The sequence below is a fragment of the Melopsittacus undulatus genome, chromosome 10 (genome assembly GCF_012275295.1).
Source record: "Melopsittacus undulatus isolate bMelUnd1 chromosome 10, bMelUnd1.mat.Z, whole genome shotgun sequence".
NCBI classification, from domain to species: Eukaryota; Metazoa; Chordata; class Aves; order Psittaciformes; family Psittaculidae; genus Melopsittacus; species Melopsittacus undulatus.
In genome coordinates, this window is record NC_047536.1 from 1 (window position 1) to 22,900 (window position 22,900).

General features: G+C 46.3%; 1 protein-coding gene across 15 annotated transcripts; it reads left to right on the forward strand.

Annotated features, from left to right (window-relative positions):
- Positions 1 to 6,712: 6,712 nt before the first annotated feature.
- Positions 6,713 to 21,549, forward strand: LOC117436752 (formin-like protein 14). 15 transcript variants are annotated; one of them, XR_004550080.1, is made up of 5 exons: positions 6,716 to 6,777; positions 15,249 to 15,554; positions 18,387 to 18,534; positions 20,536 to 20,650; positions 21,488 to 21,549. XR_004550080.1 is itself a non-coding variant. In XM_034066979.1 (4 exons), exons 1-4 carry the CDS (start codon positions 16,728 to 16,730, stop codon positions 19,701 to 19,703), a joined length of 909 nt encoding a protein of 302 aa, XP_033922870.1. In that variant the 5' UTR covers positions 16,401 to 16,727; the 3' UTR covers positions 19,704 to 19,739. The 15 variants fall into 15 exon arrangements, 4 of the variants coding, with proteins under 4 accessions (XP_033922870.1, XP_033922873.1, XP_033922871.1 ...); XR_004550081.1 differs by having other exon boundaries at positions 18,392 to 18,534; XR_004550076.1 differs by lacking the exons at positions 6,716 to 6,777; positions 15,249 to 15,554 and adding exons at positions 16,401 to 17,199; positions 17,240 to 17,370.
- The last annotated feature ends 1,351 nt before the right edge of the window (positions 21,550 to 22,900 follow it).

The window sequence follows — 22,900 nt, forward strand, 5'->3', positions numbered from 1 at the left end:
CAAAATAAAAGTTACTTTGCTTCTTCAGAAAGAATAACCTAAAATCCCTTAAATGTGGCTATACATTTTATAATACCAGGTTCCCCATATTATAAATCATCTCTTATAGATATGATGTTCAAGTGAGAAGATATGCACAAAATGACCATAATTCCAGTTGTTTGTACTTCTGACGCAATTTTCCAGGTTTCCCCATGTAAACCCATCCGATAATAGAGGTAATTCTAATGGAAAACAGTTTCCCAAGTACCCCTCTAGTCTAAGACAAGTTCTCTCAGTGTCAGCTTACCACAAAGCAATGATTGAGTTTAGCTCATAAATGTTCATCTGAAAGCAAATTTAAGATTGCTGCCTCCAATTTCCATACTAAAATGGCAAGTTCCATGTTAACGGCCACTGCCTGACACACAGGAAGAACCTTCTCCCAGTTTCACAACAAAAGCTTTGGCACACAAGTACTTCAATTAACTAGGCAGGATCTATTACACTCCTATAGAAAGGCTGATAGTACATGGGTTTATGTATTTCATTTTACAGTAACCAAAACTTAAAACCTACCATACACCTCAGAAACCATCACTGTTAAATTTTGCTCTCAAACATTTTCTACCACAGCTTCCTTAACACAGATTTGATTAAGCATCACTGGGAAGTGTTCATGATTTCAGTTTCTGTGCTACTACTAGTAGCTTGAGCTCTGTGCTCTGGTATAAACTGAGTACAGACTCTGGGACAGTAAACTCCTCCACACAAAGCTGGCATGAAACAAGAGTATTAAGTCTTATAGTAGTGCTATTACCACAAGGGTGTTGAGAGGTTAAGACTGGTGATAAGTGACAACAGCTTTTATTTATCATCCACTTCAATGGGGTAAAAAAGTCAAAAAAGTACTCATGTAAAATTGAAGACTTTAAGAGCAAGTAGAGCATATTGCCAGGAGAGCACAGATAGAGCATGTTACATCCTAGGAAGCTCATGCATAGAAGCCCTGATCATTACACTGCCCTGATTGGCACCAGTACAGACATTATTTAACAGGTACCACCCATCAGGTTCTGCTTTTTTTTTAGCATTTGCACTTCTGTCTCTCCAGCTTTGCTAATTCTTGTTCCAAGCATACAACCTGCTTTTTCCAGATGAAAACACACCAAACTCAAGCAAGTATAAAACCCAGCAACAAATTTCCACACAATAACACAAATACTCCTCTCCTGCAGCAGCCATCAAAATCCATACATCCTACATGTAGGCTTTCTAGAACATACTACACTTCATTGCATTGCCCTATGGGAGAAACTAGGCAGCCACTATGCAGACAGCTGACTCAAACATGTCTATGAAAAGCCATCACCCAGTTAGCATGACATCGCACAAAAACTAACTCAGCTCTCTAGCTTCAATAAAGACCTAGAAACACCAATTGATTAAGAACTCCAGTAGATATTCATACCCAAAATTGAAAGTAATCAAGAATTTAGAAAGATCATTCTGTAACCCATTAAAATTTCCCCTCTTTTCACCCTAAGGGAACTTCTCCATGCAGGGAGGAAAATGCCCACCCCCCAGAGATGAGCAAGTCTCTTAAAACATGATCATGAACTTTTCAAGTGAGATGTGGAGCAGTTAAGTATAAAATTAAACCCTGTGTTTGTTTATTTTCTATTAGTCTGTGAGTGATTGAAAAGTTTTCTCCTGATGAAGAAAGAGCAGCTCAGAAGCTGAATGCCAACAAAACTGCTCAGCTCCCTCCATGGGTTAAGAAAGGATCAAATACCGAATTGGGTAAAAGTCTGACAAGTACTAAATCCAAGAAAATTGCTCTCTGCTTCTGACCATCTTGGCAGGGGAAAAAAAAAAAAAAAAAAAAAGCTTTTTGTTATTTCTAATTTCTAATGACATGCACAGTTAGAACCAAATGTAACAAGAGCTAGTACTTGGTAACTGTTTTCCTCTCTCTCCCCATAACTTAATAGGCTAATCCTCTAGCACTTGTTTCTAGAAGCTGAGAATACCATGCTGTGTGCAGGTTATGCTCACTTAGAGGGCACAAAGACTCAAAAATATCTCAGGAGCCCCAGTCCTATGAAGAACTCAGTTTTATGACTAACCCTGTGAACCTGGGCCAAAATCAATTCGATAGAAGGTCCAAGTTATCTAGAGCCAATGCAGAAGCACAAAATAGGCTATTGTAACAAGGACTAACTTTATACAACTGTACATATACAATAATCACAAGACCATACTTTTTAACTACATCATATACATATAACAAAGGGTCTCAATGCATTAAATCTAGCACCACTGCTGTATAGCCTTAAACATCTCTTCAGCAATGTAATCATTACCACCACACAGGTATACTTCCTTTCCATAAGGCATTCCTTCCCCACCAGCATAGAAACAGGGTTAGACACAGCTGCAGCCTCCCAAACAAAATGATTCACTCACTGCCCTGAAGCAAAGTAACAGAAACCTCACCAGGCTGAATAAGATGGACCAACACCTGCATCACTGGTTCAACCAGCTCTGTCAGGCCTTGAACTCACCTGAGAGAGCAAACACCATGCTAAGACATCTTTTCCTAGCCAAACCCAGAAAGTGCACTATTGCGTAGCTGTGCACACACAATAGAACTTGTTCAGTTATTGAGACATGTAGGAAGTTTGATTAGTATCTGAATGTTTGCTTTTAATATCCTTGCAGCTCCTGCTTAGTCTTATTCTGAAGGGCTTTTAGCACCTGGTAGTTGTAGCAACTCTGAGGAGCACTAGAGCACACAAAACACACAAACTAGCTTCCAAATGCATTTGAGACACAATCAATAGAAGTTATGTTTGCAAATATACATAGAAACACTTAAACATGTTCAGCACACTGCTTTAAAAAGTAAAGTCTTATCAGTAAAAGTAGTAAGGCTCAACACTTACCTTGGTTTAGCTGCATTACAGATGACTGCTTGAGGCTTGGCTGAAGCTCCTGGTAATGGATTTTGAATGGAGTTCGCTTTCTCCACCTCCTGTTTCAGAAGCCTCTTACTCTCTTTCGATGTACATCTTCCCATGTCTCTCCAATTAGCCAGTTAACTCAGTCAAACTGGGAGTTGTGTCAGCCTCAGCAAGACTCTCCCCACAAGCTTGATATGAAACATTGCAATTAAAAGCCATTTCCAAGTCCAATCACACATATAGCAGAGAAAGGGCACACCAGCCCCACATACTTTGCCTTGCAGTGGTACTTCTGGGGCAGCACTTCATGGCACTTGGAAAACAAACATAATTTGCTCCTTAGACTGCAGGCCTTTACCTGCAGCTCTTCACTGTAGTGGCTCAAACAGGTCTAAGGAGTTAGTTCATAACTCAGCAGCCAAATATTTTGCTCAAGGCAAAGAAATCCATGCAAAAGGCCCAGAGAAGCCCAGCTGTTCTCTGTGGATGAGCAGTTGGTGAGGCAGAGCACACAGCACTCCCGGCTCCCTGGCAAGAGGCCCCTCTGGTGCCGCAGCACAGGCTCACCCTCAGAGCCATATCCTCCACACTGCCCACAAACCTTGCAGGGATCTCCACAGCCCTCAGGAAACAAGAGCAGACCAGGCCACCTCTGGGCTCCCACAGCAGGAGAAGAGACCTCTGCCAGCCTAGGCCCAATTTCAAGGTACCCAAGAAGAGAAGGTCCAGCAGCAGCCAAGTCCAGCCAGGAGTCTATCAGGCTTGTGAACAAGCAGCAATCCAGTCCACAAATCACCATCAGGTCCAGCAATTGCCAAGCTGCTCTATAATCATATAGAAGATCAAGCCGGGCAGTCAGTCTGAAGTCCAGACTAACAATCTTCACAGGCAGGGACAGAGCTGAAGAGCAGCATTCCTCCAACAGAGTTCTAAAGAAAACTGAGGTACAGAGCTCGGTTTAAATAGGGCTCCTGGGTGTGGTCTGGTGCACAGGTGAGGCTGTTTAGGGTCATTAAGGCTTACTAATGCCCTCAGTGCCTTAACGAGGCACCTGAGAGCAATGGAAAATTCTAGTTCTATCCACAGGGCCCACAGAGTGAGGTGTGATTGCAGTGTTGTGATGGGGTTTTGTTCCATCTGTTAGCTGGTTGGTCTTCTTCCTCACCTAGCCCCAGAGACATTCTATCAAATGAATGTTCTGTGCATGAGAAGACGCAACCACTTCATTTGTGTGTGATTCAGTAAATCCTCTTGGAGACTTTATGATTCTGTTCAGTTCTGGGAGACTTTGGAAGAGTGGGTACATAAACACAACCCTCAGGAAGGCACACACCATTCTGAATGGGCAGTTCCTAATAGCCCCTGTACTGTTTATTTCACATTAATTTCACCCTACAATGAAGTAAGGTGTTCACTTTCCATTCAGATCTGAATAGAAATTTAAGACAGAATTTTTATTCTACCCATTCCTTACTAGTTTTAAACTGTTTTTGGTTACCTCTTAGATATTTATGGTCTTTTCTGTCCTGTTTTAAGCTGCTCTTGCCTATTTCTAATCTGCTTCAGGCTACCCATTTCTAACCTGGTCTTGCCCTTCATAGCTTGGTTTAACTCCTGTATGGTCATTTTTATCTTACTCTTCTCCGTTTCTAAACCTTTTTTAGATTCTTTTGGCAAATTGTAAACAATGGAGAGGCTTTTCCATCTTATTCTGCCCATTCCTTACTAGTTTTAAGCTGGTTTTGGCTCCTTCTTCAATATTTGTGGTCATTTCTGGCCTGTTTTAAGCTGCTCTTGCCTACTTCTAATGTGCTTCAGGCTATTTCTAACCTCTTGATGCCCATTTCTAATTCTTCTGAAGCCATTCTGGCAGTTTCCAAACCATTTTGGTCCATTTCCTACCCATTTCTAGCCTGGTCTTGCCCTTTCCTAACTTGGTTTAACTCCTGTATGGTCATTTTTATCTTATTTGTGTTTGTGTTTGGAATGATTTGGTTTTGTCAGACCTGGTTCTCAGGCTCCTCAGGAGCCCGGTTGCTTTGCTCTTGGGTCTGTGCATGTGATCCGGGCAGATGTGCTGCTCCGTCTGGGAGGTACTGTGCCTGTGTAGGTTATTCTCTGTTTGTTGGTGTCACAGCATGTGTAGTGTTTTGTGTGTGTGTGTTTGCCTTGGAGCTGCTCTACTCATGGTGTGTATTTGGGCCAGGTGCAGCATCTGTAGTGCAAGTCTGTGTGTATTATGATCAGAGGCAGATCTTGAGCATTTCCTTGGGATGGAGGTTACAGGTTCTGGGCTCAGCAATGGTCTCTAGACATAAAAGCTGTGTGGGTATTAACATAGTAGTTGTTTAGCAACTCGGTGATAATTTGGCCAGTGTTTTTGTTCAGATCTCTGCTCTGAAGCAGTTGTCAACGTGATGAAAGCAGGCTTGAAGCAAGGCTCTGTGGCAGAGATGCAGAGCAGCCGGCAGACACTCTTGCAGCCCCGACAGTGATCCCATAAGGATGACATGACAATGATCGGCAGGGCTGGAAGGGGGGGGGGGGTGGCGGGCGTTTCGGCGGCTGGCGCCGCTCGCTGTTGCCATCTTGTGTCCAGGTTAGGTACTGCAGCCCTGCCTCCGCGCATGAGCCGTGGTGCTCCCTGTCCCCGGAAGTGGCTGGTGTCACGTGGTGCCCGCCGGTTTCCGGCGGGCTGTAGCAAGCGCGGCTCCATGCGGCCGCAGTCTGGTGGCCGCCCGCCGGCTCCGGTCCCTCCGCGCCGTTTCGGTGTGGCAGGCGCAGCCCCCGGGAGCAGCATGGCGGCGGGCAGGGTCCGGGTCCAGGTCCGGGTCCCGGCAGCAGCAGGTGAGAGCCGAGCCCACCGCGGGGCCGGGCTTACCGGGGAGGGGAGCGGGCCCGGCCGCCCGGCCGTGCCTTGGACGTGCGCAGAGGGGCCTCTCCTGCCTGCTGGCCGCTCGGCACGGGAAGCCTCTCGGTGCTCGGTACTGAGGGGAGTGAAGGCACGGGGGGGGGGGGGGGGGGGGGGTTACCTGGAGGTCCGTAATTCACACTGTACCTGCACTGGGAGGGAAAGGGGCCAGGGTTGAAATAGCTGTTTCTAAAGCAGCCAAGGCGTTCCCTGCTTGTTTTCTCTGATCTAATCTTGTGCTTAGTTGGGAAATTAGACTGTTGACTGTAGCTTTAAGGTGCTGAAGGATCTGGAGACTGGGATTCTCGGAGAAATGAGAAGGGGGAAGGGTGCATTGCCCTCCTTTTGTTCTGCACACAGACCTTGCTGGGCTGAGCCCTGGGGGAGGCCAGCTCATCCCAGCCTTTCTGTTAAGGACTTCAGTTGCTGCTGTTGCTCTCCTGCTTTCGCCCGTCTTTGGACAACTGCTTAGCTCCAGTAAAGCCATCAGGCTTCTTCATAAATGCTTCTTATTCCAGATGCAGAGGCAGCTCAAGCACAGGCCCTCGCTAATGGCTGCAGTGGCTGCGGCTGTTGGGTTTCATAGGTAAGAATTTTTGTAGGGGATTGTCTCTCCTGTGAAATGCTTGCATGGGATTTGTCCATAAAAAAATCCCTCACTGTTCTCTTTTCTCCACTGCTTGGCTGTGAGAGCAGGAAGCAGCAGAATCCGTGGCAGAGATAGATAAAGAAGAGCACGGGGAAGAAGCAAGCCCAGATGGCAGGGAGAAAGAGAACCAGCAGTATCCAGGTCAGGCAGAAACTGCCCCTCCCAGAGCAGAGTCCCAACAGCTGAGAAGCTGGAGCATCATGCCCAGGGAATGGATCTTGCATGTTGGCTGTCTGAGAAGCTGCACAGTGAGAAACGGTCGCTAGGTTCAGGTAAGCCTCAGTAAGACTAATTCTAAACAATTAACAGGCATTTCCATTTTACTTCATCCCATTCCTGACTAGTTCTAAGCTATTTTTGGTTACTTAAGTATTTATGGTCATTTCTGGGCTGTTTTAAGCTGCTCTTGCCTATTTCTAATGTGCTTCAGGCTATTTCTAACCTCTTGATGCCCATTTCTAATTCTTCTGAAGCCATTCTGGCAGTTTCCAAACCATTTTGGTCCATTTCCTACCCATTTCTAGCCTGGTCTTTGCCCGTTCCTAGCTTGGTTTAACTCCTGTATGGTCATTTTTATCTTACTCTTCTGCATTTCTAAACCTTTTTTAGATTCTTTTGGCACATTGTAAACAATGGAGAGGCTTTTCCATCTTATTCTGCCCAGTCCTTACTAGTTTTAAGCTGGTTTTGGCTACTTCTTTAGTATTTGTGGTCATTTTTGGCCTGTTTTAAGCTGCTCTTGCCTATTTCTAATGTGCTTCAGGCTATTTCTAACCTCTTGATGCCCATTTCTAATTCTTCTGAAGCCATTCTGGCAGTTTCCAAACCATTTTGGTCCATTTCCTACCCATTTCTAGCCTGGTTTTGCCGTTTCCTAGCTTGGTTTAACTCCTGTATGGTCATTTTTATCTTACTCTTCTCCGTTTCTAAACCTTTTTTAGATTCTTTTGGCACATTGTAAACAATGGAGAGGCTTTTCCATCTTATTCTGCCCAATCCTTACTAGATTTTAAGCTGGTTTTGGCTCCTTCTTTAGTATTTGTGGTCATTTTTGGCCTGTTTTAAGCTGCTCTTGCCTATTTCTAATGTGCTTCAGGCTATTTCTAACCTCTTGATGCCCATTTCTAATTCTTCTGAAGCCATTCTGGCAGTTTCCAAACCATTTTGGTCCATTTCCTACCCATTTCTAGCCTGGTTTTGCCGTTTCCTAGCTTGGTTTAACTCCTGTATGGTCATTTTTATCTTACTCTTCTCCGTTTCTAAACCTTTTTTAGATTCTTTTGGCACATTGTAAACAATGGAGAGGCTTTTCCATCTTATTCTGCCCAATTCCTTACTAGTTTTAAGCTGGTTTTGGCTCCTTCTTTCAATATTTGTGGTCATTTTCTGGCCTGTTTTAAGCTGCTCTTGCCTTTTTCTAATGTGCTTCAGGCTATTTCTAACCTCTTGATGCCCATTTCTAATTCTTCTGAAGCCATTCTGGCAGTTTCCAAACCATTTTGGTCCATTTCCTACCCATTTCTAGCCTGGTCTTGCCCCTTCCTAGCTTGGTTTAACTCCTGTATGGTCATTTTTATCTTACTGTTCTGCATTTCTAAACCTTTTTTAGATTCTTTTGGCACATTGTAAACAATGGAGAGGCTTTTCCATCTTATTCTGCCCATTCCTTACTAGTTTTAAGCTGGTTTTGGCTACTTCTTTAGTATTTGTGGTCATTTTTGGCCTGTTTTAAGCTGCTCTTGCCTATTTCTAATGTGCTTCAGGCTATTTCTAACCTCTTGATGCCCATTTCTAATTCTTCTGAAGCCATTCTGGCAGTTTCCAAACCATTTTGGTCCATTTCCTACCCATTTCTAGCCTGGTCTTGCCCTTCCTAGCTTGGTTTAACTCCTGTATGGTCATTTTTATCTTACTGTTCTGCAGTTTCTAAACCTTTTTTAGATTCTTTTGGCACATTGTAAACAATGGAGAGGCTTTTCCATCTTATTCTGCCCATTCCTTACTAGTTTTAAGCTGGTTTTGGCTACTTCTTTAGTATTTGTGGTCATTTTTGGCCTGTTTTAAGCTGCTCTTGCCTATTTCTAATGTGCTTCAGGCTATTTCTAACCTCTTGATGCCCATTTCTAATTCTTCTGAAGCCATTCTGGCAGTTTCCAAACCATTTTGGTCCATTTCCTACCCATTTCTAGCCTGGTTTTGCCGTTTCCTAGCTTGGTTTAACTCCTGTATGGTCATTTTTATTTTACTCTTCTCCGTTTCTAAACCTTTTTTAGATTCTTTTGGCACATTGTAAACAATGGAGAGGCTTTTCCATCTTATTCTGCCCAATCCTTACTAGTTTTAAGCTGGTTTTGGCTCCTTCTTTCAATATTTGTGGTCATTTCTGGGCCTGTTTTAAGCTGCTCTTGCCTATTTTCTAATGTGCTTCAGGCTATTTCTAACCTCTTGATGCCCATTTCTAATTCTTCTGAAGCCATTCTGGCAGTTTCCAAACCATTTTGGTCATTTCCTACCCATTTCTAGCCTGGTCTTCCCCTTCCTAGCTTGGTTTAACTCCTGTATGGTCATTTTTATCTTACTCTTCTGCATTTCTAAACCTTTTTTAGATTCTTTTGGCACATTGTAAACAATGGAGAGGCTTTTCCATCTTATTCTGCCCATTCCTTACTAGTTTTAAGCTGGTTTTGGCTACTTCTTTAGTATTTGTGGTCATTTTTGGCCTGTTTTAAGCTGCTCTTGCCTATTTCTAATGTGCTTCAGGCTATTTCTAACCTCTTGATGCCCATTTCTAATTCTTCTGAAGCCATTCTGGCAGTTTCCAAACCATTTTGGTCCATTTCCTACCCATTTCTAGCCTGGTTTTGCCGTTTCCTAGCTTGGTTTAACTCCTGTATGGTCATTTTTATTTTACTCTTCTCCGTTTCTAAACCTTTTTTAGATTCTTTTGGCACATTGTAAACAATGGAGAGGCTTTTCCATCTTATTCTGCCCAATCCTTACTAGTTTTAAGCTGGTTTTGGCTCCTTCTTCAATATTTGTGGTCATTTCTGGCCTGTTTTAAGCTGCTCTTGCCTCTTTCTAATGTGCTTCAGGCTATTTCTAACCTCTTGATGCCCATTTCTAATTCTTCTGAAGCCATTCTGGCAGTTTCCAAACCATTTTGGTTCATTTCCTACCCATTTCTAGCCTGGTCTTTCCCCTTCCTAGCTTGGTTTAACTCCTGTATGGTCATTTTTATCTTACTCTTCTGCATTTCTAAACCTTTTTTAGATTCTTTTGGCACATTGTAAACAATGGAGAGGCTTTTCCATCTTATTCTGCCCAATCCTTACTAGTTTTAAGCTGGTTTTGGCTACTTCTTTAGTATTTGTGGTCATTTTTGGCCTGTTTTAAGCTGCTCTTGCCTATTTCTAATGTGCTTCAGGCTATTTCTAACCTCTTGATGCCCATTTCTAATACTTCTGAAGCCATTCTGGCAGTTTCCAAACCATTTTGGTCCATTTCCTACCCATTTCTAGCCTGGTTTTGCCGTTTCCTAGCTTGGTTTAACTCCTGTATGGTCATTTTTATTTTACTCTTCTCCATTTCTAAACCTTTTTTAGATTCTTTTGGCACATTGTAAACAATGGAGAGGCTTTTCCATCTTATTCTGCCCAATCCTTACTAGTTTTAAGCTGGTTTTGGCTCCTTCTTCAATATTTGTGGTCATTTCTGGCCTGTTTTAAGCTGCTCTTGCCTAATTCTAATGTGCTTCAGGCTATTTCTAACCTCTTGATGCCCATTTCTAATTCTTCTGAAGCCATTCTGGCAGTTTCCAAACCATTTTGGTTCATTTCCTACCCATTTCTAGCCTGGTCTTGCCCTTCCTAGCTTGGTTTAACTCCTGTATGGTCATTTTTATCTTACTCTTCTGCATTTCTAAACCTTTTTTAGATTCTTTTGGCACATTGTAAACAATGGAGAGGGTTTTCCATCTTATTCTGCCCATTCCTTACTAGTTTTAAGCTGGTTTTGGCTACTTCTTTAGTATTTGTGGTCATTTTTGGCCTGTTTTAAGCTGCTCTTGCCTATTTCTAATGTGCTTCAGGCTATTTCTAACCTCTTTATGCCCATTTCTAATTCTTCTGAAGCCATTCTGGCAGTTTCCAAACCATTTTGGTCCATTTCCTACCCATTTCTAGCCTGGTTTTGCCGTTTCCTAGCTTGGTTTAACTCCTGTATGGTCATTTTTATTTTACTCTTCTCCGTTTCTAAACTTTTTTTAGATTCTTTTGGCAAATTGTAAACAATGGAGAGGCTTTTCCATCTTATTCTGCCCAATCCTTACTAGTTTTAAGCTGGTTTTGGCTCCTTCTTTAGTATTTGTGGTCATTTCTGGCCTGTTTTAAGCTGCTCTTGCCTATTTCTAATGTGCTTCAGGCTATTTCTAACCTCTTGATGCCCATTTCTAATTCTTCTGAAGCCATTCTGGCAGTTTCCAAACCATTTTGGTCCATTTCCTACCCATTTCTAGCCTGGTTTTGCCGTTTCCTAGCTTGGTTTAACTCCTGTATGGTCATTTTTATCTTACTCTTCTCCGTTTCTAAACCTTTTTTAGATTCTTTTGGCACATTGTAAACAATGGAGAGGCTTTTCCATCTTATTCTGCCCAATCCTTACTAGTTTTAAGCTGGTTTTGGCTACTTCTTTAGTATTTGTGGTCATTTTTGGCCTGTTTTAAGCTGCTCTTGCCTATTTCTAATGTGCTTCAGGCTATTTCTAACCTCTTGATGCCCATTTCTAATTCTTCTGAAGCCATTCTGGCAGTTTCCAAACCATTTTGGTCCATTTCCTACCCATTTCTAGCCTGATCTTGCCCTTCCTAGCTTGGTTTAACTCCTGTATGGTCATTTTTATCTTACTGTTCTGCATTTCTAAACCTTTTTTAGATTCTTTTGGCACATTGTAAACAATGGAGAGGCTTTTCCATCTTATTCTGCCCATTCCTTACTAGTTTTAAGCTGGTTTTGGCTACTTCTTTAGTATTTGTGGTCATTTTTGGCCTGTTTTAAGCTGCTCTTGCCTATTTCTAATGTGCTTCAGGCTATTTCTAACCTCTTGATGCCCATTTCTAATTCTTCTGAAGCCATTCTGGCAGTTTCCAAACCATTTTGGTCCATTTCCTACCCATTTCTAGCCTGGTTTTGCCGTTTCCTAGCTTGGTTTAACTCCTGTATGGTCATTTTTATCTTACTCTTCTGCATTTCTAAACCTTTTTTAGATTCTTTTGGCACATTGTAAACAATGGAGAGGCTTTTCCATCTTATTCTGCCCATTCCTTACTAGTTTTAAGCTGGTTTTGGCTACTTCTTTAGTATTTGTGGTCATTTTTGGCCTGTTTTAAGCTGCTCTTGCCTATTTCTAATGTGCTTCAGGCTATTTCTAACCTCTTGATGCCCATTTCTAATTCTTCTGAAGCCATTCTGGCAGTTTCCAAACCATTTTGGTCCATTTCCTACCCATTTCTAGCCTGGTTTTGCCGTTTCCTAGCTTGGTTTAACTCCTGTATGGTCATTTTTATCTTACTCTTCTCCGTTTCTAAACCTTTTTTAGATTCTTTTGGCACATTGTAAACAATGGAGAGGCTTTTCCATCTTATTCTGCCCAATTCCTTACTAGTTTTAAGCTGGTTTTGGCTCCTTCTTTCAGTATTTGTGGTCATTTCTGGGCTGTTTTAAGCTGCTCTTGCCTATTTCTAATGTGCTTCAGGCTATTTCTAACCTCTTGATGCCCATTTCTAATTCTTCTGAAGCCATTCTGGCAGTTTCCAAACCATTTTGGTTCCATTTCCTACCCATTTCTAGCCTGGTCTTTGCCCGTTCCTAGCTTGGTTTAACTCCTGTATGGTCATTTTTATCTTACTCTTCTGCAGTTTCTAAACCTTTTTTAGATTCTTTTGGCACATTGTAAACAATGGAGAGGCTTTTCCATCTTATTCTGCCCAATTCCTTACTAGTTTTAAGCTGGTTTTGGCTACTTCTTTAGTATTTGTGGTCATTTTTGGCCTGTTTTAAGCTGCTCTTGCCTATTTCTAATGTGCTTCAGGCTATTTCTAACCTCTTGATGCCCATTTCTAATTCTTCTGAAGCCATTCTGGCAGTTTCCAAACCATTTTGGTCCATTTCCTACCCATTTCTAGCCTGGTTTTGCCGTTTCCTAGCTTGGTTTAACTCCTGTATGGTCATTTTTATCTTACTCTTCTCCGTTTCTAAACCTTTTTTAGATTCTTTTGGCACATTGTAAACAATGGAGAGGCTTTTCCATCTTATTCTGCCCAATTCCTTACTAGTTTTAAGCTGGTTTTGGCTCCTTCTTTCAATATTTGTGGTCATTTCTGGCCTGTTTTAAGCTGCTCTTGCCTATTTTCTAATGTGCTTCAGGCTATTTCTAACCTCTTGATGCCCATTTCTAATTCTTCTGAAGCCATTCTGGCAGTTTCCAAACCATTTTGGTTCATTTCCTACCCATTTCTAGCCTGGTCTTGCCCCTTCCTAGCTTGGTTTAACTCCTGTATGGTCATTTTTATCTTACTCTTCTGCATTTCTAAACCTTTTTTAGATTCTTTTGGCACATTGTAAACAATGGAGAGGCTTTTCCATCTTATTCTGCCCATTCCTTACTAGTTTTAAGCTGGTTTTGGCTACTTCTTTAGTATTTGTGGTCATTTTTGGCCTGTTTTAAGCTGCTCTTGCCTATTTCTAATGTGCTTCAGGCTATTTCTAACCTCTTGATGCCCATTTCTAATTCTTCTGAAGCCATTCTGGCAGTTTCCAAACCATTTTGGTCCATTTCCTACCCATTTCTAGCCTGGTCTTGCCGTTTCCTAGCTTGGTTTAACTCCTGTATGGTCATTTTTATCTTACTCTTCTGCATTTCTAAACCTTTTTTAGATTCTTTTGGCACATTGTAAACAATGGAGAGGCTTTTCCATCTTATTCTGCCCAATTCCTTACTAGTTTTAAGCTGGTTTTGGCTACTTCTTTAGTATTTGTGGTCATTTTTGGCCTGTTTTAAGCTGCTCTTGCCTATTTCTAATGTGCTTCAGGCTATTTCTAACCTCTTGATGCCCATTTCTAATTCTTCTGAAGCCATTCTGGCAGTTTCCAAACCATTTTGGTCATTTCCTACCCATTTCTAGCCTGGTTTTGCCCGTTTCCTAGCTTGGTTTAACTCCTGTATGGTCATTTTTATCTTACTCTTCTGCCGTTTCTAAACCTTTTTTAGATTCTTTTGGCACATTGTAAACAATGGAGAGGCTTTTCCATCTTATTCTGCCCAATCCTTACTAGTTTTAAGCTGGTTTTGGCTCCTTCTTCAGTATTTGTGGTCATTTCTGGCCTGTTTTAAGCTGCTCTTGCCTATTTCTAATGTGCTTCAGGCTATTTCTAACCTCTTGATGCCCATTTCTAATTCTTCTGAAGCCATTCTGGCAGTTTCCAAACCATTTTGGTCCATTTCCTACCCATTTCTAGCCTGGTCTTGCCCTTCCTAGCTTGGTTTAACTCCTGTATGGTCATTTTTATCTTACTGTTCTGCATTTCTAAACCTTTTTTAGATTCTTTTGGCACATTGTAAACAATGGAGAGGCTTTTCCATCTTATTCTGCCCATTCCTTACTAGTTTTAAGCTGGTTTTGGCTACTTCTTTAGTATTTGTGGTCATTTTTGGCCTGTTTTAAGCTGCTCTTGCCTATTTCTAATGTGCTTCAGGCTATTTCTAACCTCTTGATGCCCATTTCTAATTCTTCTGCAGCCATTCTGGCAGTTTCCAAACCATTTTGGTCCATTTCCTACCCATTTCTAGCCTGGTCTTGCCCTTTCCTAGCTTGGTTTAACTCCTGTATGGTCATTTTTATCTTACTCTTCTCCGTTTCTAAACCTTTTTTAGATTCTTTTGGCACATTGTAAACAATGGAGAGGCTTTTCCATCTTATTCTGCCCAGTCCTTACTAGTTTTAAGCTGGTTTTGGCTCCTTCTTTAGTATTTGTGGTCATTTTGGCCTGTTTTAAGCTGCTCTTGCCTATTTCTAATGTGCTTCAGGCTATTTCTAACCTCTTGATGCCCATTTCTAATTCTTCTGAAGCCATTCTGGCAGTTTCCAAACCATTTTGGTCCATTTCCTACCCATTTCTAGCCTGGTTTTGCCGTTTCCTAGCTTGGTTTAACTCCTGTATGGTCATTTTTATCTTACTCTTCTCCATTTCTAAACCTTTTTTAGATTCTTTTGTCACATTGTAAACAATGGAGAGGCTTTTCCATCTTGTTCTGCCCATTCCTTACTAGTTTTAAACTGTTCTTTGTTACTTCTATTTGTGGTAATTTCTGTCCTGTTTTAAGCTGCTCTTGGTTATTTGTAATCTTCTTTAGGCTATTTCTAACCTATTGATGCCCACTTGTTTCTCTTTTGAAGCCATTCTGGCTGTTTCCAAGCCCTTTTGGTCCATTTCTTGTCATGTGTTGTCCCCCCCAATACGGCATCTGCTTTTCCCCACCACGCCAATTTGTCTTCCCCCCCGCCACTCCCCCCTGTTCTTCTATCCCGTATCCCACTCTTCACCCCTTTCTCATCATCTATCTCTTTTAACCGCCATTATTCCCACACCCCCACCCCCCTTCTCTACCATCTGTCCCCCCTAACAGCCATTCTCCCCCCCTTCCCCACTATCTCTCCCATTTAAACCCCTTTCCTCCGTCATCACAACAGTCTTCCCGCCCACCAAAGCCCGAACTAACCTTCGTCCAGCAAGTCTCGATCTTTACCGCGCCGAGCTAAACCCTGCTGAGCTCCGTAACCGTGCACGTACAGAAAACAAAGCTGCGTTCCAGCCCTCACCGCTGTCTGCTCCTTCCCGGGCACTGCCATCGCTCCCTCACAGAAAAGGACACCGCTGATTGGCCACCGGTCTCTAGGCGGGAAAACGGTCCCTCAGCCGTGCGGCCCGGGATTGGACGGCGCTGACCCTCCGCCCCGCCCCCCCGGGTGGCTTCAGCTCTGCTCGGCTCACTTCGGGTTAGCATAGCCTGCGTTAGTTTACCACGGCTGTGTGGTTTGGCCTAGCCTGGGGAAGCATAGCATAGCCTCCATCCAGCGTGAGATTAAGATGAGTGAGATTAGACCTGGGTGAGATTGACTGGGGGGAGACTGACCCTAGTCAGATTTGTCCTGGGTCAGATTTGTCCCTGGTCAGATTACCCCAGGGGTCAGATTAGCTCGAGTCAGGTTAGTCCGGGTCAGATTAGTCCGGGTCAGATTAGCCCGGTCAGATTAGCCCAGGTCGGATTATCCCGGGTCAGATTAGCTTGGGTGACCCGGTTTGGATCATCCCGGGTCATTTAGCTCAGATAAGAGACAGGTGAGATTAGACGGGTGAGATTATCCTAGCCTCCTTAACTTAGTTTAGTCTGAGTTACCTCGAGTTAGTCTTGGTTAACCTGGATTAGCCTATCCTCAGTTAGCCTGGGTTAGATGAGCCTGGATTAGATGGGGTTAGCCTACCCTATCATAGGGCGGGGTATATGGGAGGACAATACTGGGGTTTTGGGGATATGGAGTCCCTACATGGGGGTCTGTGGGGGGATTTGGGGGTCTGGAGTCCCTGCATGGGGGTCTATGGGTGTATTTGGGGGTCTGGAGTCCCTACATGGGGGTCTGGGGGGATTTGGGGGTCTGAAGTCCCAGTATGGGGGTCTGTGGGGGGATTTGGAGTCCCTGTATGGGGGTCTATGGAGGGATTTGGGGGTCTGGAGTCTCTCCGTGGTGTTTTGTAGGGGTGTGGAGACCCCTTATGGGGTGTATGGGGGAATACGGGGGGATATGGGGTTCTGGAGTCCCTAGATGACGTGTGGGGCAATAGGGGGGGGATACGGGGTTCTGTGGGGCTTTATGAGGGGTATCTGGAGTTCTGCATTCCCATTATGGGGTTCTGTGGGGGCCCTGCGAGCCCCGAGAGGAGGGAACGGGACGGGAACGGAGCTTCCGGCCGCGCCGCGCTCGTCAGGGCCATCTTGGAACAAAAAATGGCGGCAGCGCAGGCGCGGTGCGGCCGTTACCACGGCAACGCGGACGCCATGAGGGGTGAGGTGCCGTACTCAGGCTAGCACCTCACCAAGATGGCCGCCCCGTAGTGCCGTACGTCAAAATGGCGTCTCACTAATTTGGCCTGTCCCGGCGCCCGTACTCAAGATGGCGCCTATCAAGTGGCATCAGTGCACCCCCCCCCCCGTGCCCGCCCCTGTCTCCCCTCTCCCCATGGCGGCGCAGAGCCGCGCTCCCCCCCAGCCGCCTCCCTCCCCTCTCCTCACGGCTCCTGCTCCCGCACCTCTCTCTGCACCTCCTCCATGGCCGCCCTATGGCGGCGGGCGGGGCGGGGAGGGGCGGGAGGGGGCAGGAGGAGGAAGGGAACCGAGTGGTTCCGGGAGGAGCCGACACCTCCCATTGCCCCCCCCCGCCGGGCACGGCTCAGCCCGGATCGGCACGGCACGGCTCGGCTCGGCCCAGGGTAGAACCGGGGCACCGAGGGGGTCTGGGGCAGGCCGGCAGCCGGAGGGGGGCAGTCGCGGGGGGGCGGCGCTGCTGTCCCGGCCTGCAGCGGGGACCGTGTCCCCCTTCCCATCCCTCCTGCCGGAGGCACTCGTGTTCCCCGCGGCCGCTCCGGGTCACGGTCTCCACGGCAACAGCTGCTGCCGCCGCTCCGGGTCACGGTCTCCACGGCAACAGCTGCTGCCGCCGCTCCGGGTCACGGTCTCCACGGCAACAGCTGCTGCCGCCGCTGCTGCACGGACTCGGCATCCACCTCCTGCACGGCGCCACCACCGTGGTCTTTGGGGTACGGACAAACGGGGGGGGGGGGAGAGACACTGGGGGTGCTGCGACCCATGGAGAGCCGCAGAAACAGTTTGCCAGGGCTTCCCCAAGGTGCTCGATTGTTTTGTTCTGTGTGCAGGATGTTTCTCATCACACCCCAAAGCTTTTCCAGGAGTCAAACGCATCGGTTTCCCTCTCTTCCCCCAAGAAAGGGGAAGTTTGTGGCCGGTTGCAATGATAGCACCTGGAGTGGTGCTGCCCTGAAACAGGATGAAATGGCTGCATCCTTCCGGGAGGCTGCCTCCGAAAGCAGAATTGCCCTGTGAGCTGGAGAGGTGCCCCTGCAGTGAGGGCCCGTGCCCAGGGAGGCATGGGGAGCTGGGGACTTGGCACTTTCCTGCCTATCATAGAGGACTGTGATGTACGATGGTAATGAATGCATCTTTATTTATAGATATGATACTATGAAATAGCTTTATTATCCCTTGCTAAAAATGCTTCCTTTTTTGCTTTCTTAGCAGTCAGTGCAAAAATTCAAGTTAATATCATAATATCATGGTAAAAGCTGCAAGCTCTGAAGTGGTACAGGCTGGCAGGAAGCTCCCAGTGTATGGTTTGGTGTGAGCAGCACCGATGTATTAGGTTTGGCATAGTAGTACATGGGTTTTTTTTCTTGTTTTTAGTGGCCATCTATGCCATCTATGCATCTATGCTTAACTTGTTAACAATTTATGTTCATATGTACGAGGAGGAGGAACATAAAGATGATGTAAGGATAGACAGGTTTGTAAAACCAGCCATTTCTTCAAGGGATGGCTGCTGCAGCAATACCCTGCTTGCACGATGCCCTATATGAGTGTCTGTTTTGAGCGAGTTTTACACGTGACCTGCACCCTGATCATGCGTTCTTTTTAGGCTGCACACCCGCCTATCAGCCTCATCAGCGTTGATGCTGTGGACCCACATCAGTGGTTTCTTGAGCTTTGAGAAAAACCCAGTTCTTGTTCTTAGATAAATACAAGAACCCTTCTGTTTCAGAGCAGCGTGCAGCCATGTGCACACTGTGTGTGCCAGAACAGACCCTTTCAAGAGCTCCAGAAGACTTTTTTAGCCTCTTTCTTTCATCTGCAAGACCAAAAAGGAAAGAGAGGTTTCTGCAACTGGGAAGCAGGAGAAGAGAGCGGAGGTATGTCTGGTAATCGTAGCACATGCTTCTCTGACCTTGCCGAGAGAGGAAATCCATTTACTCTCTGCTTTCATCGATTGGTCTGTAATTTGCCTGTAGTTATCCTCCCCATTTCTACATTTTACAGAATCATGGAATGGTTCATGTTGGAAGGGACCTTAAAGCTCATCCAGCTCCAACCCCTGCCACAGGCAGGCAGGGACACCTCACACTAGAGCAGGTTGCTCCAAGCCCCTGTGTCCAACCTGGACTTGAACACTGCCAGGGATGGGGCAGCCACAGCTTCTCTGTGCACCCTGTGCCAGCGCCTCAGCACCCTCACGGGGAACAGCTTCTGCCTAAGAGCTCAGCTCAGTTTCCCCTCGGGCAGGTTCAAGCCATTCCCCTTGGCCTGTCCCTACAGGCCCTTGTCCCAAGCCCCTCTCCAGGTTTCCTGCAGCCCCTTTAGGCACTGGAGCTGCTCTCAGGTCTCCCCTTCAGGAGCCTTCTCTTGTCCAGGCTGCCCCAGCCCAGCTCTCTCAGCCTGGCTCCAGAGCATAGCTGCTCCAGCCCTCGCAGCAGCTCCATGGTTTCCTCTGGCTCGCTTGAGCAGCTCCACGTCCCTCTTGAGCTGGGGCTGAAGATGTGGATGCAGGACTTTGTTTCCTCTTACATTGGCATAATGCAGAGTGACACTTTAACAGCTGGACAGATGTAGATTCTCCTACCTGGGGCCAGTAAATGAGAGCAAAACCACATCCTCTGCTTGAACAAGGAAGAAATTATTTTGTTCACCTTGTTTACGTGCTTAATTCAAGAAGTTTTTTCCCTTCCAGTCAATTACATTCACGTAATTGAAAACATTGTCCCAGGAAATCTCAGCTTGGTTTGCTTTCCTGCTCGGAGACCATTGCGCTGCTTTTTGCTTAAACAGCAATTGCTTTGCTTGCAGGCTGTTTTGCAGCAGCTCTATGGCTATGGGGAATTACCAGTGTTTTTCTAATCATCCTGTTGGATGTTGTGACAATGCAGGTCCCCGGTTTCCTCTTGACATTTGGGTACTGCCAGCAGAGTTTGCAGCCCTTGGTGTTGTCTTTGTTGAATTAGGACCTGCACTGCTGAGGAGAAGGCAAGGCCTGGAGGGAGGGAGGGAGAACCAGGAACAGGTCAGCCCCAGTATTTTTCTGTAATGAGGGTGGTAAAGCACTGGCAGAGGTTGGCCAGAGAGGTGGTGGATGCCCCATCCCTGGGGACATTCAAGGCCAGGCTGGATGTGGTTCTGAGCACCCTGATGGAGTTGAAGATGTCCCTGCTCATGGCAGGGGAGGTTAGACCAGATGACCTTTAAAGGTTCCTTCCAACCAAAACCATCCTGTGCTCATATGATTAGAACCCCAGGGAATGCAGGCATTTCCCTACAGCTGCTGAGGGTCTCTTTAGAAGCCCAAGGCCACAGTTACCCTTCTTTCTTAGGGAAGGGCTTCCCGTCCTCACGCTCTTTGGTGTGTCTGGTGGCATTGTGCCCATGCCGAAGCTTGTCTTTGGCACCTTGAGCTAAAGTGCTTCACTGACATGAGGTTAAATTCATCTGGAGGAGCCTGTTTTAATGCAGCCAGGGAGGGGAAACTGGCTTATTATTTGCAGTACTGAGCTCTGTTCAGCAGGTGGGTCACGGTAAATGTTTGCTGCCACAAGTACCAGTACCAGTGCGAGTAACACCCAGCTCTGGGCAAATGCACCTTGATTTCAACCTATTTGAACTGGTCACTTACCAGCATAGCAAGTATCACATCCTGCAGGCAAAGCTGCTCAGGTGCAGCTGATGGATCCCTGAGCCCAGCAGGAGGCCTGAGGCTGCTTTTCCATTTACCTCTAAGAGCAATGACATTGGAACCACGGCAGGACGTAGAGCTTTCGTGTGCATAACCCCAAATGTATCTGCCTTTCCTAGCCTGCCAGGCAGGCAGCGTTAGTGCCGCTTTCTAGCTCACTAAAGGGTATTATCTGCTCAACATTTTCCAGTGACAAGACTTCACCTGTACCGTAGCTGATGGTGGGCTCACAGACCAGAACACACACAGCCTATTGCACAGATCGGCTTTCCTGGCAGCCCCGGGCAGCACTTGCAGGGACAGAGGTGTGTACTTAGCCCCTGATTCCAAGAAGATGCCGTAACATGGCTGTTTCTAACTCATTTATGCCCACTTCTAAACTGTTTTATTTGCTATTTCTAAATTCTTTCTGCCATTTCTAACCCGTGTTTGGTCACTTCTAACCCTTTTAAAGCCATTTCTTAAAATTTCCCTCTTTTTTTGGCCCTTTTCTCACTCTGTTTAAGCCACTTTTTTATTTCTCTAACCCATTTTTTCCCATTTGTCAGCAGCTTTAAGCCTTTTTTGACGATTTCTAACACAATTGTGGCCACTTCTAACTAGATTTAAACCCATTTTTAGCCATTTGCAACCCTTATATGTCCAATTCTAACCTGGTTTAAGCCATTTTGTCCATTTCTAAACTATTTTTTCTTCTAACCATTTTTTTTTGCCACTTCAAACACATTTTTGCCCATTTCTGAGCCTGGTTTAAGCCATTTTTCCCCATTTCTACCCTATTTTAAGCCATTTTAGTCTATTTCAAAACAATTCATGGCCATTTCTATCCCAGTTTTGCCCATTTCTTACCAGTTTTAAGCCGTTTTTGGCAATTTCTAACCCATCTTTCCCATTTCTAACCCCTTTAAAAGCTTTTTTGGGGGCTATTTCTGACCTGTCTGTGGCTGTTTCTGTCCCATATTTATCCACATCTTCCGCATTGTAGGCCATTTTTGCCCACTTCTAACCCATTTTTACCCATTTCTTGATTGTTTTAATCCATTTTGGGCCACTTGTGTTCCACTTTGGACCATTTGTAAGGTGTTTTGAACCATTTTTTTCATTTTCTAACCCATGTTTGCCCATTTCTTATCTCATTTTAGGTATGGGACGCCTAAAAATAGTTACTGAAAGAGACTAAAAGACAAGGACAGCTGGAAAAAACATGAATGAAAAAGGAAATAAATAAAATGTGTAAAGAAAATAAAAAGCAAAAGAGAAGAATGTGATTATAAATCCCCACAAAGCAAACACAAAGCAATAAAAGTCTGAAAGAATCTCGAATAGAAGTTCCTTAAGCAACTTTGCCCCAGCCCCAATATTGCAAACTGTCCCCACTCAGCAGCTGGGGTCCCCGGAGGCTGTCAACGGGGAGGGGAGCCGCCGTTGCTCTAAGGCCGTTGCTTCTGCAGCGTGTGCTGCCACCTCGTGTCCAAGCGTCGGTACTGCAGGTGCTGGAGGTGGAGGGGCACGGCGTAGCTCGGGGCACTGCTCGCTGCTGCCATCCTGTGTCCAAAGCTCGGTACTGCAGGTGCCGGAGATGCGGGAGGGGAAGCAAAGGGGTGGCTCAGAGCAAAGGGAGGTGCTGCCCTCCTGTGGCCAAAAGTACGAACTGCACCCCAAGAGGCCGGAGCCGCCCGAAGGGAACCGAGCGCAGCCGAAGCCGCCTGAGGGGGACGGAGCCGCCCGGAGGGACCGGAGTAGCTTCCATGGGGTCCCAGGGGAGCCGACAGCTGCCATTGCCCCCCCCGTTTGCCTCCGCCGAGTCCCGTTACCCCCATGATTCGCCTCGGCTCGGTACGGTACGGTCCGGGCCCGGTTCGGCGGCACAACCCGCACCCCGACTGGCTGAGACGCCTGTCAGTCACTCTTACTCCCGCCCCGCTTCCGTTCGGTTTCTACACTGGCCCCCCCACTCCTCTGATTGGCTGCGGCGCTTGTCAGTCACGCCTAGTCCCGCCCGGCTCCGGCGGCGCCGGATCACTGCTCTGATTGGCTGCGGCGGTTGTCAATCACGCTTAGTCCCGCCCGGCGCCGACGGCGCCCCCCCACGCCTCTGATTGGCTGCGGCGGTTGTCAATCACGCTTAGTCCCGCCCGGCGCCGACGGCGCCCCCCCACGCCTCTGATTGGCTGCGGCGGTTGTCAATCACGCTTAGTCCCGCCCGGCGCCGGCGGCGCCCCCCCACGCCTCTGATTGGCTGCGGCGGTTGTCAATCACGCTTAGTCCCGCCCGGCGCCCACGGCGCCCCCCCACGCCTCTGATTGGCTGCGGCGGTTGTCAATCACGCTTAGTCCCGCCCGGCGCCCAGGGCGCCCCCCCACGCCTCTGATTGGCTGCGGCGGTTGTCAATCACGCTTAGTCCCGCCCGGCGCCGGCTCCGCCCCCCACTCCTCTGATTGGCTGATGCGCACGTGACCCGCTCCTAGCCACGCCCCTCGCCGGCTCCGCCCCCCCTCCTCTGATTGGCTGATGAGCACGTCACCCGCTCGTAGCCACGCCCCTCGCCGGCTCCG

What these genes read in the sequence shown, in the direction of transcription:
- LOC117436752 (XM_034066979.1), top strand. Translation starts at nt 16,728, where the DNA reads ATGGCGCCTATCAAGTGGCATCAGTGCACCCCCCCCCCCGTGCCCGCC. An exon ending in CCACCACCGTGGTCTTTGGG is followed by an intron (nt 17,371 to 18,386) that starts GTACGGACAAAC and finishes CTTCTGTTTCAG; the next exon opens with AGCAGCGTGCAGCCATGTGC. An exon ending in AGCAGGAGAAGAGAGCGGAG is followed by an intron (nt 18,535 to 19,545) that starts GTATGTCTGGTA and finishes GTGACAATGCAG; the next exon opens with GTCCCCGGTTTCCTCTTGAC.